Source organism: Furipterus horrens, unplaced genomic scaffold, assembly GCF_987537825.1.
Source record: "Furipterus horrens unplaced genomic scaffold, mFurHor1.1.pri manual_scaffold_7, whole genome shotgun sequence".
Taxonomy (NCBI): domain Eukaryota; kingdom Metazoa; phylum Chordata; class Mammalia; order Chiroptera; family Furipteridae; genus Furipterus; species Furipterus horrens.
The window spans coordinates 65751728-65769323 of NW_028327177.1; the positions used below are offsets into that span (position 1 = coordinate 65751728).

Here is a 17596-nt window from a genome sequence, read left to right on the forward strand (position 1 = left end):
TGTCAGTGTCAGGCTGTGCTCATCACGGCAGCTTTAGCAGGTGCTGGAGTTAAGGACACTGTTTAACAGAGGCCCTGTGACTGGCAAGAGGTCACAATGTAGGTGCCAGAGTTGGGATCTGTGGCTGAACCTCACACTAGATCAGTAATATGGTTGTTGTGTCTTCCTGTAAATAAATTGGAGAAATTTCTTTCCTTTGTGATTTTCCACCTCTCAAATGGAATGAAACAAAAAAAGAACCTTGGCTTGGTTTTAACCTCTTACAACATACTATTTTGAATTCTCTCTTTAGGTGTTAAAAAAACAACCCCAGCTAAACCACTAACAGGCAACCATGACTATTTCAGGTTGGGACACCCTACTGGCTTGAAGCCTCCTGGACTGACCCTGGGACAGCAGGCTGGTCTATTCCTACTGGCCCGTATGGGGCCTTTTATGGACTGAATGTTTGGTTTCCCCAAATCCACATGTCGAAGCCCAAATTCCCGGTGCCATTGTATTTGGAGATGGAGCTTTTAAGGAAGTAATTAAGGATAAATGAGGCCCAAAGGATGAGGTCCCGATCCACTAGGATTAGTGATTTTTTAAGAAGAGACACCAAAGGGCTCTCTCCATTTCCCCACAAACCCTTCAAGGGAAAAGGTCATGTGAGGACACAGAGAGAAGGTGCCCTCTGTAACAGAAAAAGGCCCTCACCAGGAATGAATCAGACAGAATCTTGATCTGGGACTGCTAGCTCCCAGAACTGTGAGAACATAAATTTCAGTTATGTAAGCCCCAGTCTATGGTATTCTGTTAATGCAAGTTGAGCAGACTAATGTGTCATGAAAAGACAGAAAGGAGTGGAGGTAATTACAAGAAAAGATGGTCATTTGGGAAAACAGGTCAAAGAAAGTTGTAATTAATGAAGGTCCTCCCCCCACCCCTGTGTCCACAACCTTGTCTAGAAAAGACACAACCCCCAGTGACATTTGTAAATATGCAAATTGGCATCCTTGCTCCATACCTCTGGGAGGAGGACTTACCCAAGGAACTTATTAAAGCCCAATATCCAGGAAGTTCATTGTCAGCAAATGAATAAATAAAATCCTGTAGACCTTGAGATTTCTCAGAAGAGTATTTGTAGTCTCCAGGAGGCTTACAAAAGTAGCCGCTCTTCCAGGTCTCAAAGATTCTCAAAAAGGGAAGAAAACCTTAAGTAAGGGGCCCACAACCTCAGGGTGTTCGTTTGGGTGTACAGACAGAACTGTATTCTTTTTTTTTTTTAAAGATTTTTTAATTTATATTTTTTGTGTCTTCTGTTGACTTTATTTTGTATTGTATTTGTTCCATTACCATTTAGTTCCCTTATGCCCCTTTCCCCTTTGCAATCACCACACGGTTGTCCATGTCCATGAGTCCTTTTTCCTTCTTGCTCAATCCCTCCACCCCTTAACCTCCCCACCCTTAGCTGTCAGCCTGCTCTCTATGAGTCTGTCTCTATTTTGCTTGTTATTTCAGTATATTCATCAGATTCCACATATGAATGAAATCATATGGTATTTGACTGGCTTATTTCACTTAGCATAATGTTTTCCAGGTCCATCCATAGAGAAATGTATTCTTAAAGAGCATTTTAAAAAATACCAACTGCTCTACTCTTTAGCATGAGCACAGTTGAGGCTCTTATTAACACAAATTCACTATAATTTAAAATGTTGAGAGCCTTTGTCTGAAAACACTGTTACATTCACTTAGACGGTAGGAATTCATATGTTCTTACATTGAACCTGGCTCCCATCTTCCAGGGGTGGGATAGTGCTCCTGCAGAAACAGGGACAGTGGCTGGTGTCCTCAGTGGATATGTGACAGTGCTGTGCCTGTGTGTTGCGCACTTGTGAGATCCAGCCCCGCAGAAGGAGGTGGACAGCAAACACACACCGTTTTTTTTTGTTGTTGTTAAGCATCAATAGAGAGTACGGCAGATGAAGAACATTTTTGGTGGTAAGCCTTCTTGTCTTCTAATCTAGGCTAAAACAGAAGTCTTGCAAAATAGAGCCCTCTACCCTCATCTTTATTTTCAGATAGGAATGGCAAGCTTGATTGCTACCAGTCTCGCACTAGCTGAACTGGACCACACAACCATGTAATTGGGAATTCTCTGGTGAAAGAATAAATTGGGAGTTTACATAGGATTTTTGTGAGAGACACAGTTAACCCAGCCACTCTGTATACTTCATATCAAAGCTCTAACCTAGAGCATCCCTGAACCAATGCAGGGCAATTAGGGACTCTCTGAAAAATCTGCGCATTGAGATGAGGGTTGAGAGATACCACAGCAGGATTTAAAATTTTACTGTCAGAAAGCAAACAATAGAAGGAACCTGGCTGGTAGCCTACTGTGTAAAAAGCTGAGGAACTCTGGAGAACATACTACTCAGAGTGATTTTTCTATACTTCAAAAGGAAACGGTTTAATTAATAAAACATATTGGGAAAAGTCCATCTGAAAGTCTGAACTGGGCTGTTCCATCTAACGCTATGCTTGTTTTTACACGGTGGGGAGCAACAGGATGTAAGCTCTTGAAAATTCTTCTCAAGTCAAAGACAAGAAGAATAGCAGGTCTCTGTAATTCTGCAGTTGTAACTGCCTTTCTAGGTTAGAAGGATTGTTGCAAATGTGACTGTGAGAATCACTCTGGGCCTTTTTATATCTAACAAAAGCAAGTCTCCAGAACAACTGACTGCTAACCTCTGACACTTACCTCAGTAGATCACTATTCTTGCCAGAAACAACACTAATACCTAATGTCTAAGTTGTTTTCTCCCGGTGTCTATTCACACGGCCTTGACTGCATTCTCGGTCTTTCAGAGCAAGCAGCAGTGATCACTATTCCATGAGGCAGGTGACTTTCATGATTACTCCAGATCCACAATATTGTTTAAAAATCAAATTCCAGGAGTCTTTTTTTGAAACCACAAATTTCTAAACTGATGCCAGCAGGATGCTTTTTATTGTTGGCTAGTCCTCTAGGGATTTAATAAATATTCATTGGTAGAGAGCAGCAGAATTGACTGAGCCACTTTCATTATTATCAGCTCTGCAAGAGGTCTTAGTATTTGCTGGAAACCTCTGGGGAGTTGCCAGGGTTTGAAAATAAGGAGCTTTTGTGAGGTCCTTGGGGAGAGAAGTGTGACAGAGAAAATAACATGAATATTCATTATCATAAGCCACTTTCTGGGTCTTATCAGGAGTTATAAATGCTCTGAGCATCAATAGTGTGGGGGTCTATGGATGGTCTGTGTTAAGCTATAAAGAAAAACCTGCAGGAAACCAACAGCAGAGGGGATGAAGCCAGGATTCAGATCAACAATTTGGAACATAGGAAGAAATAAGCATTCAACCAGAACAATAAGAAGAGAAAAGAATTTAAAAAAACGAGGATAGCATAAGGTGCCTCTGGGACATCTCCAAATGTACCAACATCCGAATCATAGGTGTGCCAGAAGGAAAAGAGGAAGAGCAAGAAATTGAAAACTTATGTGAAAAAACAATGAAAGAAAACTTTCCTAACCTGGTGAAGGAAATAGACATACAAATCTGGGAAGCACAGAGAGTCCCAACAAGATGGACACAAAGAAGACCACACCAAGAGACATCATAATTAAAATGTCAAAGGCTAAAGACAGAATCTTAAAAGCAGCAAGAGAAGAACATAGTTACCTACAAAGGAGTTACCATAAGACTGTCAGCTGATTTCTCAAAAGAAACTTTGCAGGCAAGAAGTATTCCAAGTGATGAAAAACAAGGACCTACAAGCAAGATTACCCTATCCAGCAAAGCTATAATTTAGAATGGAAGGGCAGATAAGAAGTTCAATATATTTTTAAGTGAATGGTTAGGAATCAGTTTAATTCACAGTGATTTATCAGAGAGTAATCACTTAATATGTCAAATCAATTCTTATATACTTAAACCTGATGGTATATTTTAGCACTCATTTATTTTCAAATTACCCTTCTGTCTGGATAGATTATTCTGGCTTTGGGGGAAAAAAGTGATCTCAATATATTTATTTTTTGAAGATAATATACCCCAAAATAATAATTTTAAAGTCATAAATATTATAAAGTTACTCATAATGATAAGAGCCATTTGTATTCAGGGTTTTTTTTCTTTTATATTCAGGGTCTGAGTTCAGAGCTTAATTTTAAAAAGTCTTCTGAAAACATACAAATATACCACCAATACAAAAAATCTTGATGTATTTCTAACAGTGTTTATCAGCAGCTGAAACATTCTTCTGCTTTTCTAAAATTCCAGTCAAAACACCTTTCACAGAGTAGCTGGGCCTGTCTGAACCTTGCTGAGGAGTTTGTAAATACCACATAAGAAACAGGGTACTTTTGGCATTCCGGTGTTTGTCTTTTACTTGCATGTGTCTACAACTTGTTCTCTTACTTTATATTTGACTTTTGTCCAGCTCTCTGCCTCTTTGTGTTTGTACTCACTGGAACGCCCGTGAAGGTAACTGGAGGAGACTGCCAGGAGATGCTGAAGCTGCTGCCACTGGGGGCAAACTTGGCCGATCCTGGAATGCTCATGGGGGGTGTGGCCTGTACATAGAAAACAGAGAAAATTGTTATGAAAGAATATGTTCACCCAGAACCTTAGCTGTGATTAACAAAGTAGGACCTCAGAAATTATCTCAGCTATATGAGACGAATTATCTTATAGGAAGAGATTAAACATGGTCAAAGAGAGTAGCTGGAAGTAAACTTTTTATGTATCTAAGCAACTGATCTAAGGTATAAAATGAGATAGTTTTTGATCACTGATTTCTATATTTTAGGACCTCTGTGAGATATAATTCCTCACTATCAAATTTGGAAATAAACTTTTATACAGTGATGGTGGATATGTAAATTGGTATGACATTTGGGAGGGTAATCTGGCAATATATATATAAATTCTTACTATTCTGTATGTTAGCTATTTCACTCTAGAATTCATTCTAAAGAAATTATATATAAAAAAACTGGAAACACAACTGTACAATAATAGGGAAATGGGTAGCTATATCATGATATATCCAGAGAGCTATTACAAATGATGTTGAAGAATACTCACTGGCATGCAAAAACATTCATGATATATTTAGTGGAAAGACATAGTAAAAACAGTACTGCAATAGATTCCTTAATTTTTTTAAATTGATTTTTAGAGAGAGAGAGAGGGAGGGAAAGAGAGAGAGAAATATCTATTTGTTGGTTCCACTTATTTATGCATTCATTGGTTGATTCTCATATGTGCCCTGACTGGGGCCTGAACCTGCAACCTTGGTGTATCAGGACAATGTTCTAACCAACTGAGCTATTTGGCCAGGGTGAATACTTAATTTTTTATACATATACACATAAAAGAAAGTCTTGAAAGATACAAAAAATATTAACAAACAGGCTTTCTTGTCATTGGGATTGGGGATACATTTTCTTTCCCTGCTTTTGTTTTCAGTACTTTTTATTCTTGTTTATTCTATTACAGTTGTCCCAATTTCCCCCTCTTTACCCTCCTCCACCTGGCCCACCCCCAGCTCCTAGTCAATCCCCACACTGTTGTCCAGATCCATGAGTCATTCATACATGTTCTTTGACTAATCCCCTATCCTCTCTGGCATGTTCCCATGTCTTTGTTTTTAGTATTTTCTGTGCTGAACATTTATAAAATCTATAAACAGAGAAATCCCAATATTATGAATACAGGTTTTAGGAAGCACCTTCTAGATCACTAAGTGTGTGTTCCAACTCATTTTATAAATGAAGGAAATAATTTTATTGTTTGTTCAAGCTTATGATTTTGAACCTAAATGCAAACTGACAAGAACAAAAGAATAAATTGCTCCTTTTGACCAACATAACAAGAGTCAGGATAAAATTTATTGCACCATCTGATTTAATAATTAGCTCTATTCCATTGTTCTTGAGTTTAAGTCTACAAAATAAGTGGCCAAATTCCTCCTCTACAGATTTAGTTTTTTTTAATGATAAATATAGTTGCTGATGACAGTGGTTATGTCTCTGGCACCATTGGAAAATATTTTGACAATATTTCGAAGGAGCCACAGCTGTTCAGGTTATATTCTCTGACTCAGTAATTATTCTTCTGTGAATTCAAAGGAAAAAAAAAGCTACTGGCACAGAGATATTCAGAGTGAAGTTATTAATGATAGTGAAAAAACTGGACAGACTAAAAAGCAGACACCTAACCATAAGAGAATAATGGAAACAATTTGATTTAACTTTTTGATAAAAACAGTTCAACTTTTACTCCTTGACTTTAAAAAGAGAAAAAGGAAGAAACAAACTCAGCTACTGGGTTATACACAGTGCAATGTTGTTTTTCTATTCACAGGTCAGAACATAACTGCTTTTAGTCAGGGACAAAGTGTCAATCAGGGTCTCTTGCATGTCACCTAGTAAGCAGGAGTAGAGGTACAGGAGAATACAAGTACAAATACAGGGTATGGCAAAAGTAGGTTTACAGCTGTGAGTACACAAAACACAGTTTATTCTTATATTGCTATTTATTAATTACTGCATTCTTTTCTATACAAACTACTGTAAATCTACTTTTGCTCCACTATGTATATAAAAGAGAGTTCTTTTATTTTAAAAAAGATTTTATTTATCTATTTTTAGAGAGGGGGGAGGTGGGGAGAAAAGGAAGGAAACATGGATGTGTAAGAGAAACATCAACTGGTTGCCTCTTATGCATTCCCAACTGGGGACCTGGCCTGCAATGCAGGTATGTGCCCTGACTGGGTATTGAACCAGTGACCTTATGGTTTTCAGGCCAATACTCAGTCCACTGAGCCACACCAGCCAGGGTAGATTTCTCTTTTTAAAGTTGTATAAGGTAGTTGAGAATTACAGGTAAAATGTTTTCTTAAAATTTGAGGACATAGACATCTTATTAAAACAAATCAATGTTTAAAAGAATTAATAACTGCTGGGGTCGAGGAACTTTAGCCATGTCCTCCATTTGATTTGTCTGTAAGGCCTTATCGGACTTCAGAGTGAAGCAGCCATGTGGAGGGCCTGTCACAGCACAGACTTTGGGCCCATCCCAGCTTCTAATCCAGTGGACCTGGGTGGCCCCAAGAATTGACATGTCTCCCATGTTCCCAGGGGATGCAGATACTGCTGACTTGGGAAACATTGATACCCACTGTTCTAGTCTGAGAGGGTTGCTTGCCAGCTCACAGGCAGGGCATAAAGTCCAAGATTTGGGGCATGGCTAGTCTGTTACTGTATCAAAGCTTTTCAGTGCTCACCTTTCTTTTCTTTTTATTTAACTTATAGCCTGTGTCAGCCATTTTCTGAGGCCTGGGAGTCCAAGAACCCAGAGGGTCCCCTCTGTGAGATCTTGACTTTAAAAGGAGAAAAAGAAAAAAACAAACTCTGCTACTGGGTTACAACATGTGATGTTGCCTTTCTATTCCTAGGGGAGAATGTGACTGCTTTTGGTCAGGGGCAAAGTGTCAGTCAGTGTCCCTAGCACATCACCTGGTAAGCATGGTCAGTGTGCACGAGGTAGAGGGTGGTGGGTGCTGAGCGGCTCAAGGGAGTCATCAGTTTAGTCTCAGTTTTGGCACAAGGGGTTTCTGTTCGACTTGAATCCGGGATGGGGAAAGTGGGTGGTGAAGCCAGGGACTGGGAGGGCGAAGCTGGGGCCAGGCTGCCCAGTCCATCTGCCACCGAGTCTGTGTTGAGCTTGATCTCTGTGTAGTAGAAATCCTCTTCACCATCACTATAATCGGAGTCCCCAACACGCCTAATGCAAAGGACAGCAAAACAGTGAGACTAAACCATTTCATACATGCTGTTCCCTCTGTCTGGAATGCTTTTCCTTTCTCTTGTCTACCTGGAAAACTCTTACTCATCCTGCAACACTCAACTGTCTACTTTCAAGGGAAGACCTCGTTGACCTCTTAGAGCAATTTATTCAATCAACCAAACAATCAATCACCTATTCAACAATTTATTGAGAATCTACTATGTGCTGGCACTTTACTAAGGTCTCCTAATAGCATAGTGACCAAATCATAGGTGGACTCTGTCCTGATGGAAATTGCATCTACTGGAAGAGATAGACAAGGAACCCATACATAAGTAGGTATTTAATGTACCGGGTAGTAATAAATCCCAGAAAAAAAATTAAGCAGCATAAGAGTATCCTTAAACAAGGCAAGTGACGGGGTGGGTGGTGGTGGTGCATGTTTTAAACTGAGTTCAGAGGGAGCCTCTCCGAGGAGGTAATCTGAGTAGAGACCTAAATGAGGTAAGGGGAATGCACACCAGCCTGCAGAGCAGTGCGCAGTGAGTAGCAGTGAAGGCCAGAGGTGGGGGTGGCTTTGTGGTTTCCAGGAAGGGCAGAGGCCAGTGGCTGAGTGAGGGGCAGCAGGGAGTGGAGGGAGAAGAGGGGGCAGAGGCAAGGTAACAGAGGGCTTGGCAGCCCATGGGTTGAATGTGACGGAAGCCACTGGGGTTTTGAGGAATCTCAGTGACTTCTTAAATGGATTCCACAACATCAATGACCCAGATGAGTGCTCTGACAGTGGCTGAGGGAGGGGTGTGGGAAGTTATGAGAAGTCAAGTTTTGGATGTATGTTGAAGGTTAGAATTAGCACTTCACTCCTGAGTGTTAGAATTTTCGTGCTCCATCTGAGGGATGTTCATTTTATTTAATTCACTTTGTTAAATTACTTCATACATTTCTATAACTTTTTAACCTCTATTGCCTCTTTACGACATTCTCTAGGGTCATGTGTTGCTGCTCTTCCTCCTGAGGCTCCACACATATCTGTATCTGGCATACAGTAGGTGCCCATTCAATGCTGAATGGATGAGTGAGGCTGATGTTATTTGGCACAATGACGACGAACATGAATTCTGGAGTCAGGTGTCCCGAGTTTGAATCCTGTGTCACGGAGCTGTGTGTGAGGTTCTCACTGAGGAAACTGGGTAACACAGTGCCTGCTGGTGGTGAAGGCTAAGCAAGTAACTAGACAGCACGGAGAAGTCTTCTTGATTCATGAGAAGAATATGGTGCTCACAAAATCAGAATGAGGTCCGTGTCAGAAGGCCGAAAAGTGCCCTCTGCTTTCAAAGCTCTCCCTGAGTCATGGAAGTTTTTCACAGCAAGTTCTGAGTAAATTAAAATAATTGTCCAAACCATAGAAAACATTTATTCCACGTGTTAATTTCTAAAGAAGTGGTGTGTATCTAGCAACCTGGCTTTATGGGATGGCTGAGCAAGGGTTATATCTCCCTCCCAGGGGGTCTTTCATATTTCTTGGACAGATCACTGACTTGCAATAAACTGTTTCCCACTTACAATCCCTTCAGAGAACCCCCCTTTCCTCAATCTTTTTCTTTGGCCAAATCTGTGGCTTCTTCCAGCCCTGGTCCACTGAATACTCAGGCTGAGTGTCTGGGGAGGTGTCTGTACTGTCCCAGGTCCGGGTGGCCATGGTTTTCTGACAGCCTCCCATGGAAGACCCCAGAGAGTTGGATGAGGAATGTGCGTCTGTCTGTTCCATCCTGTCCCCATTTCCTTTCCAGTCAAGGGCAGGCCAAGTTGCTACTGGTTGCTGCTGAGTCCTACACATAGGCCAGGGGAGATGGTGCATCCCCCTGCGGATAAGTCAGGAAGAGCCCCGGAACACAAGAACAGTGATGGTTCAGAGAAAAACGATACTTTCTACACTGGCAGGTGTGCACTGAATAACTCAGATGATGTCGTTTCTTTGGGCTTTGGTGTCCACAGCCAACACACATTAAATATGTCCCATTGTCCTAGAGTCATGAAATTGAGCTCATGGGCTAAGGGAAAGGCGATTCCTCTCTCTTGTCCGAGAGCTCCTGCAAACCCAGGCCCACTCCTGCGAGTACTGGCAGGCTGTGAACCTGAATCCTCAAGGCCATTTAAGAGCACAAACTAAAAAGAGGACCCCAGGGAAGCAAATACAGTGAATGCACTGTGAACTTGACCCAGGGGGAGAGCACCCAGGAGCTCAAAGGAAACCACGTGGTGCCACTTAGTCTCCAGACATAAATATACCACGGGCTTCTGCATGGTGCTGAACACGGTTCAATTATCTGGGCAGATGGACTTGAAAATAAACACCATACCTCCTGATTGTAGCTTTGAGAAATTCTCTCTAGACCTTTAAATAATGCTGAGCTACTTCCATTGTAGGTCATCCTCATGATGAGGTTAGAGGGGAGACACTTCCGGATTTCTTTCCTGAAGTCTTCAGTTACAGAAATGGGGTGTCTGCCCACAGTGCTTCAGGGCAGACCCTCTGGAGAGGGAGCAGAAGCCTAGCCTTGCTGGGCCACACCCATAGGGTGACCTGCTTGATGACCTCTATGCTGTGCTCTGGGAGAAACTGGCTGTGTCCCCAGACATCAGCCCCACTGATTGGGGAGGAGGTTCTTGCTTCTCTCCAGTCATCGAAGGACCCCACCCATGAAGGTCAGCAAAATCACCTTAGAATCCATTCTTATTTTCTTTTTATAACACTTTTATGGATAATGCATTTCCTAAAATTATTCCTTGCTAAACAAAGTGATTGTAGTGTCTATTTCTCAAAACTCATCTTGTTGAGAGGTCCTCTCTGTGTGTCCAAGCACTTGGCAGCTTGCGCATGCATTTGGGTTTGCTGTCTGTATACCTGTCATGACTTATAGTTTCTCAAGGTCCCTTATGAGTCCCAGATCTCTGGACAAGAAAGACCCAGAGCCCAAAGGACAGGACTGGGGAACCATCACTGCCCCTGGCATGGCCCCTTATCACTGTGGCTCCCAAAGCTTTGTTTTGTCTCTCCTTAGAAAGGCTTTTATATAACACAAGGGAAGGTGTAGAAAATGATAGAGCCAAGTCATCAGGCATCATAAAAACAGCAAGAGCAGCTTTGATTGACACAATGGTGCTTAAAATCTTTATAGGCTCTATATGCCTTTGAGGGGAAAAATGCACATTTAATTTTACAGACAATTTTAGAGGGGTACTACCCTATTCTAGTTGTTGTATTTCTTACAAATCACTGTCACTATGTTTTATTTTTGACCTTCTCATGTGACCACCCTGCAGGGTTAATTGTATTATTAACCTCATCTTCAGAGGGAACTGAGGTGCAGAGCAGTGACCCACCTAACATCACTCAGTAAAATACAACTTTGCACCCACGATCTTCCCACCATGTGGTATGGGCCTCTTATCTGCAGTGATTATGAAGACCCAGCAAGCCCAGGCCTTTCCTGTGTTCAGAACTTTTAAGGCACAGCGTGGTGGGTCCTGCCTGAAAGCAGGGGGCTCCAGAGGGCAGTGGAGAAGCCTACACCAAGCTCTGAAGGGAGGGAGGCCTCACCCGAGGTGAATGGCCCGGATGTGTTTCTGGATCCCTGCGGCAGTACTCAGCACCTTCCCACAGTTTTTCCAGAGGCATTTGAACATCACCTTCATGGAGTTCTAGAAAGGGGAGAAGAAGTTACATTAAAATGAAAACAAATATATCAATATTATCTTTGTGTTGTCCCAACACATTTTTTTCCTTACTTTTATTCAAAGCATTTAGTGACTTCACAAAATTAATGGACAAATCCTCATACTATGAGTACTTTCTGCCCATTTTTCAAACAACGAAGCTGTGCTATTCAAAACTATCTCTACCTTCTCCAGGCCATGCACGTTGACCTGTGCATCAGTGGGCCCCTTGCCCATGGGTCTCAGGCTGGAGTTGGCCACTGGGACAGGAGACTATGGATTCCCCAGCTTCCTTTCTGTCTGGACTCAGATGAGCAGTGGCTACATTTCTTCTCTGAAAACTACCACTTCTGTTGGTATTTCCAGAGTTTTGGTAACCCTCTGAGTTCTGGTAACCCCTCTCTTTACTTATCTCTTGAGGCTTGGGGTGGTAGTGGCCTTGCCCTGTAGTTAGCCTCTGGGATACCTCACACCCTGTCCCCTGGGTTTCCCCCAACCCTGTCTACACCTTTGTAAAGAGCCTCTTCATCAAACTCTTTTTAATTACTCCTGTGAGTATATCACCTGCTTCCTGCTAGGACTTGATGGATACAGTGGAAAGTAGGTTATAAAAAAATATGAACAAAATGATCTTTTGTATATAATAGAAATAAACATGTATTCATGCATAGTAGAAACACTGGGGAGGGGTACCTTATTTTTATATTAACTTCCAAATGTAAACGTAAAATGTAAAAATTACCCTATTTTTAATGTTTTAAAAAGTAATTTCTCTAAAAATGGCAGTCACCCTATAATACATGCATGATTAGCTCAACTTTAATGAAATCAAGGGTCTTTTCTGTAAAAGATGTTCTTCGTCAAACCAGGAAGCCCTTAAATGATAGTGTCAAAGTCTCCTAACTACAACCAATGAAAATAAGTCCTTGTCTACAAACAGCCAACTCACTCCTGACGTCAGAGGAGACAGGAGAAAACGGCTAAGTAAACACTGGGCTTGCCACACAGACCCAAGCCTGTCCCAGGAAGCCAAACCAAGGGCAACTTTGGCAGAGTTGCAGCCGCCAAGTCTAAGTGTGACCATCTGTGATCCAACCCTGGTTTCTCCTGGCAGCTTGACCCAAGTTCATGAAGCTGAAGGTCCTGGAGTGGGAGGCGACTATCACTGAAATTGCCTTGTGCTATTCTCTTCCACATGTAGGCCTGATCTGACACTCACATCCACGCCAGGGGCAGCCAAAGTTCCCGGCAGCGACAAGCAGATGCATGCCCAGTGTGTGGTTTCAGGCAAGCTCTGCAGAATCACCCAGCTTCCATGCTGTGGCCCAGGATGGCAGAAGACAGCTGCCTAGAAGCTCTCCACGTTTGCAGAAGCTTCTGGGCTGTCTCTGACACCAACTGCTTTGGGGCTAGAGATTAAAGTCCTGACCCAGGATGTCCTCACCATCTCTCCCACAGCAAGCCTTGGCCCTGGTATGAACAGTTGCCACCTTAGGATCTATGACGTAGCTTCTACTTTCCTGAGAGAACCCAGACTAAAACACAGAACTGACTAGACGAGTGCTGAAGGTCACCTTCAATTCCAAGGGGGAAGACATGCTGCATTTTGAAGTGTTATATTCATGCCTTTGGATAAATCCTATGAAAGTTATATTCTAGAACTTACTTGACTGTCCAATTTACCACATAGCAGCCTGGGACTGATACCAAGTTGGCTTTTCTAAGGCAACTGAGAAAATCCTAAGGTAAGTCTTACATGGCGATCAGGGTGTATGTATATGTGTATGTGTATGTGTGTGCATATGTATGTAGGTATGTGTGTTGGTAGTGGAGGCCCATACGCTCAAGCCCACCAAGAGGACCAGGGTCTCGGAAGGAATGGAACATTTGATTACACTGTACGGGTGGGTTTGCTGCATTACACATTATCCTCAGCCAGCCTCATGGGGGAAGAACCCACACTGCTTGGCAGAGGCTCCAACAACCCACTCAGAATCAAGAGGTCCACTCAGACCCTCAGTAGGTTCCAAAAGACTAAGTAAGAGGTGAACAGATTTATATTTCAAAAATCATAACTGCCTAGAAGCTGGCAGGGGTTCCAGTCCTTTTCCTCATTGGGAAAGCAGCCTTATACATGTCATCTCACCACTTTGGGGTTTTATTTCTTTATTTGTGAAACAGGAAGACTGAAAAAGATGAATATTTTGGGTCTGTGAAATATGTGAGGTTAATGAAAGTGATGGGTGAATTGAAATGTATACCAAGCATTGATGAAACATCTCCCACCTACATGTGCTGTTTAAAGAGGTAGCAGTGATAAATAAATTTTTTTTAAAAAAGAAAAGATTTTCGTAAATGGTGTCTGGCTTCTTTACCTCAGCATAATGACTCTGGGCTTCACCCATTGTTTTGTGTATTGGTGGTTTGTTCCCATCCACTGTGGGGTGAGTGGCATTCCATTGAAGGAATGTGCCACAGTTTGTTTATCCATTTCCCTGTTTATGAACATTTGGGTTTTTCCAGTTTGGGGTGATAATGCATAAAACTGCTATGAACATTTGTCTACAAGTTCTTCTGTGGACACAGGTTTTCTTATCTTGTAGGTAAATACTCTAGGAGTGAAATTCTGGGGTCAGACGGTAAGTGTAGATTTAACTTTATGAAACTGACAAACTGTTTTATGAAGTGGCTGCATCATTTTACATTCCCACTAGCAAGGCATGGGAGTTCCTGTTACTAGCACTTGGAATTTTGTACAACCAAAAGCACATGCTATATTATTCTATTTAGTTTAAGTTCCACAACATGCAAAGTCCAGCTATTGTCAGCTCAGTGGTGGCCTGTTTGCAGGGTGCAAGGGGCATCTGACTGGAGAGGGTCATGAGCAGTGCTGGTCTGGATTAGGGTGGTCATTACCCAGGTATAGAAACTAGTTAAAACTTGCTGAACTGTATACTTAAAATAGGTTATTTTATTGTGTGGAAATTATGCCTAAATAAAGTTGATTTTAAATGACTTCTGTAACAAGAACAAAAGCATCCCTAAATTAATACAAATCCATATGATTATGTTTTCTCAATCACTGGATTCTAAGAGTGCCTCTTTGGGGACATCTGTCCATTTGTAGACATGATCAAACAATCCTGTGACGTGGAATTTACCCTGGGCTGGGTTATTTCTGAAGTTTTCCAGATGCTCCAATCCCATACACTGCTGGGGCGGCAGATTATTCTACAATGCTATCACTAAATTGCCTATACTTCAGTCTTTACCCTGATCCTCCCCTGCTCTGGCTGGCTGTGTGGTGTCATCACGATGGCATCCACTCAGTGTGACCTGAGCTCCTTCCTTAGCACGGCCTTCCCCGCATCCTGTGCGAGGGGCCTGTTTCTGGAGCAGCAGATTCCCCGGCACAAGGTTGCCTTTAGGGGCATGTTAGGAATGAAGGCCGCAGGGAGAGGAGTGCGCACTAGTGCATGAGGGCCTCACGGGTCTGTTGGCTTTTCTGAACAGTCATTCGCAATGTAGACTGAGTCACTTCTTTCTGGGACTGAAAGACTGAGGCAGTGATTAGTTCATTGTTTACTCCTGAACAATTGTTACATTAACTTGGCACTTTTTTCTGTGACTTGAGGACCTACCAAGTCCACAGGTAAAGTGGTCCATGGTCCAGACACCTGTGAAAGAAGTGAAAATGATGAACCCTGGAATTTGTTGAGTGCTTCTGAGCTATTGCCCATGTTCTGAAAGATGGAGCCCTGAGGCGGGTTTCCTCAATTTCTGCCACTGTCATTGTTGCCCTCACCGCTCACTGGATTGTAGGCTGGGCTCTCCATTAACCTGAAATAAAGCCTAGGTGGCTGAGGGCCCAAGGGTGTCCTGAAATGGTCAAGATGGGGTCATGTTGGATGATGGAGGCAAGCACCCCATGCTCTCCACACCCACATGTCTCACATTTCCATTCAGTCTGTTATCAATGTAAAATATGAGCAGCCAGAACTTACTGCTCATGGAACCCACACAGCAACCCCATCTTTTGGTGCTATCATGACCCATATTTTACAGATGAGGAAACAGAGGCTTAGAGAAGTCAAGGGACGTGCTTAAGATCACATAAATATTGGAGCTGGGGTGCTAATTCCCAAGCATGGACTGTTTGATTCTTTTAAGGGATGGGAAAATATGGAATCTGAGATTGAGAAAAAGCATATTAATAATTAGTTATCAGCATGTCTTGATTTTTTTAGCAATCCCCTGGGATTGAGCCATAGAGTTTTTCTTCCAAAGTCCTGGAGTGGCTGTGTGTAGGGTCACTGCATCCTCTGTGGTCATGATGGGGACTGCACCTTCCCACAGTCTCAGTGTCCTGCTTACAGCACCAGGGAAGTCCCTTGGGTTCATCTGAAACTCTAGAGGAAAAGTTCTGCTAGAACTGGGCTGAATGCCACTGGCTGGCTGATCTCCAGAGCTGGGAAAAAGCCTTTCAATTCCCCCTTCTCGCTTTCCCACTTATCTTGGCTGAAGGTCATCTTGAGTGTTGGGTGCCTCAGGCAAGAAGTCAGGCCCCTGCAGACAGCCTGTAGTCTCCCTTGCTGCCATAATTTCTTCCCCAAACCTCTGTGCCCCTCTCCCACACTGCTAGGTAGTGTTAGCTGATGCTGCCTCCAATTATTTCTCTCCACATGAGTCTCCTCTGTAGGCAGAGGTAAATGTGCATGCTTTGAATTAATTTGCCTCAAGCTTCCTCTTCACAATTTCAGCTGAGCTGATCTTACCTCTGCCACATTAAGAACTATAGGACCTTGGACAAATCACCTAACCTCAATGGGCCTCTTCTGCAAAATGAGGATGTGAATATGCCAAGGATTTTTGTGATGATTAAGTGAAATGCTGCATTTAAACACATTTCGTAAACTGTAACTAGGTATGCAGATATAGTTATTATCAACAATTGTTTCTTCCTCACAACCTATGGTAAGAAATGGTAGCTCCTCTAGGGGCATCTCACACTCTCTTCCCTTTTATATAAGTGGAATGTGGATCACGGGGGAGGTGAATGAGGTGTCCATGGCAGGGGCATGCAGGAGAGATGAGAGCTTCCATAACCAGGAGGAAAATTGGGATCACAGCTTCATCATCAGATCCAGGCAATGCCGCCTCTGCTTTGTTAAGGGGCCCTAAAACGTCTATTGCAATGTTGCTATGTTACGGTTGGTGGGGTTTCAGGGCTTATAAACTCTTTCTATTTATGGTCACTTTGAATTTTCATGATTGTCCTAAGAGAGGGTGGATAATACTTGTTTGTTTATGTTAGCTGATGATCAGAGAAGGGAAATGATTTTCTTAAGTAGGCAGGGTAGCAAAGTTGAGTTGAGAATGGGGCTCTTTTGATTTTTGGTCAGGGCTTCTTCCTTTCCCACAGATTATGTTATCTCTTTTTGACACAGAACAGAAGCTTCTGAGCTTTTGCCCATGAGCCACAGTAAGAGATCCCTTATGCACAGTACACACAAGTGTACAAGTGAAACAAAAGCACCGAGAAACAATACTCTGATCATGTACAATGCACCATATTCTGTCCAGTTCATTAATGAAGCCACATCTGATGATAGCCAGAGCCACATACTCAGATGACCCCGAGAGTAGCCTGAAGCAACAGGATGACCCTTTAGGTTCCTATGGCTGTCTTGCCTGAGGGTTCCCATCGATACAAATGCCAGCCTCTCTCCTGGACTAGCCAAACAAAGACCCAGTGTCCCTGGGGACCCACAGAACACCAAACAAGTTGAGCCCCCTGCCTGATGGACTGGTGTGTAGAGCAGTAATCTTCATGCTTCGCCTCTGGGAAGGGCAGGAGCCTCCTTTATCTCCTGTTCTCTGGACAGAGAGAGTGTTCATGCAACCTCTACAGTTGCACATGCTGAATGAAGCTAACAGAGATGCAGGGAGGGACGGTATTGGATCAATGCCATCTCTTTGTTTTCCTCTTTGAAATAAATTGGGAAAATAAAAAACGGTTGCATTGCAGTTCTCAGAGTTTTGCTTTGGAGTTTTGTTTGTGAATAGT

The 17596-nt window shown here is 42.6% G+C and overlaps 1 protein-coding gene across 1 annotated transcript in view; it reads right to left on the minus strand.

Annotated features, from left to right (window-relative positions):
- Nucleotides 1-17596, minus strand: part of ZNF704 (zinc finger protein 704) — a 186020-nt gene that overhangs the window by 8350 nt on the left and 160074 nt on the right. Inside the window, exons 5-7 of the mRNA XM_090282903.1 lie at nt 11414-11514; nt 7545-7812; nt 4491-4595 (exon numbers count right to left, since the gene is read on the minus strand). Of these exons, the coding sequence (XP_090139029.1) occupies nt 4491-4595; nt 7545-7812; nt 11414-11514 (474 nt within the window). The remainder of the gene's footprint in view (nt 1-4490; nt 4596-7544; nt 7813-11413; nt 11515-17596) is intronic.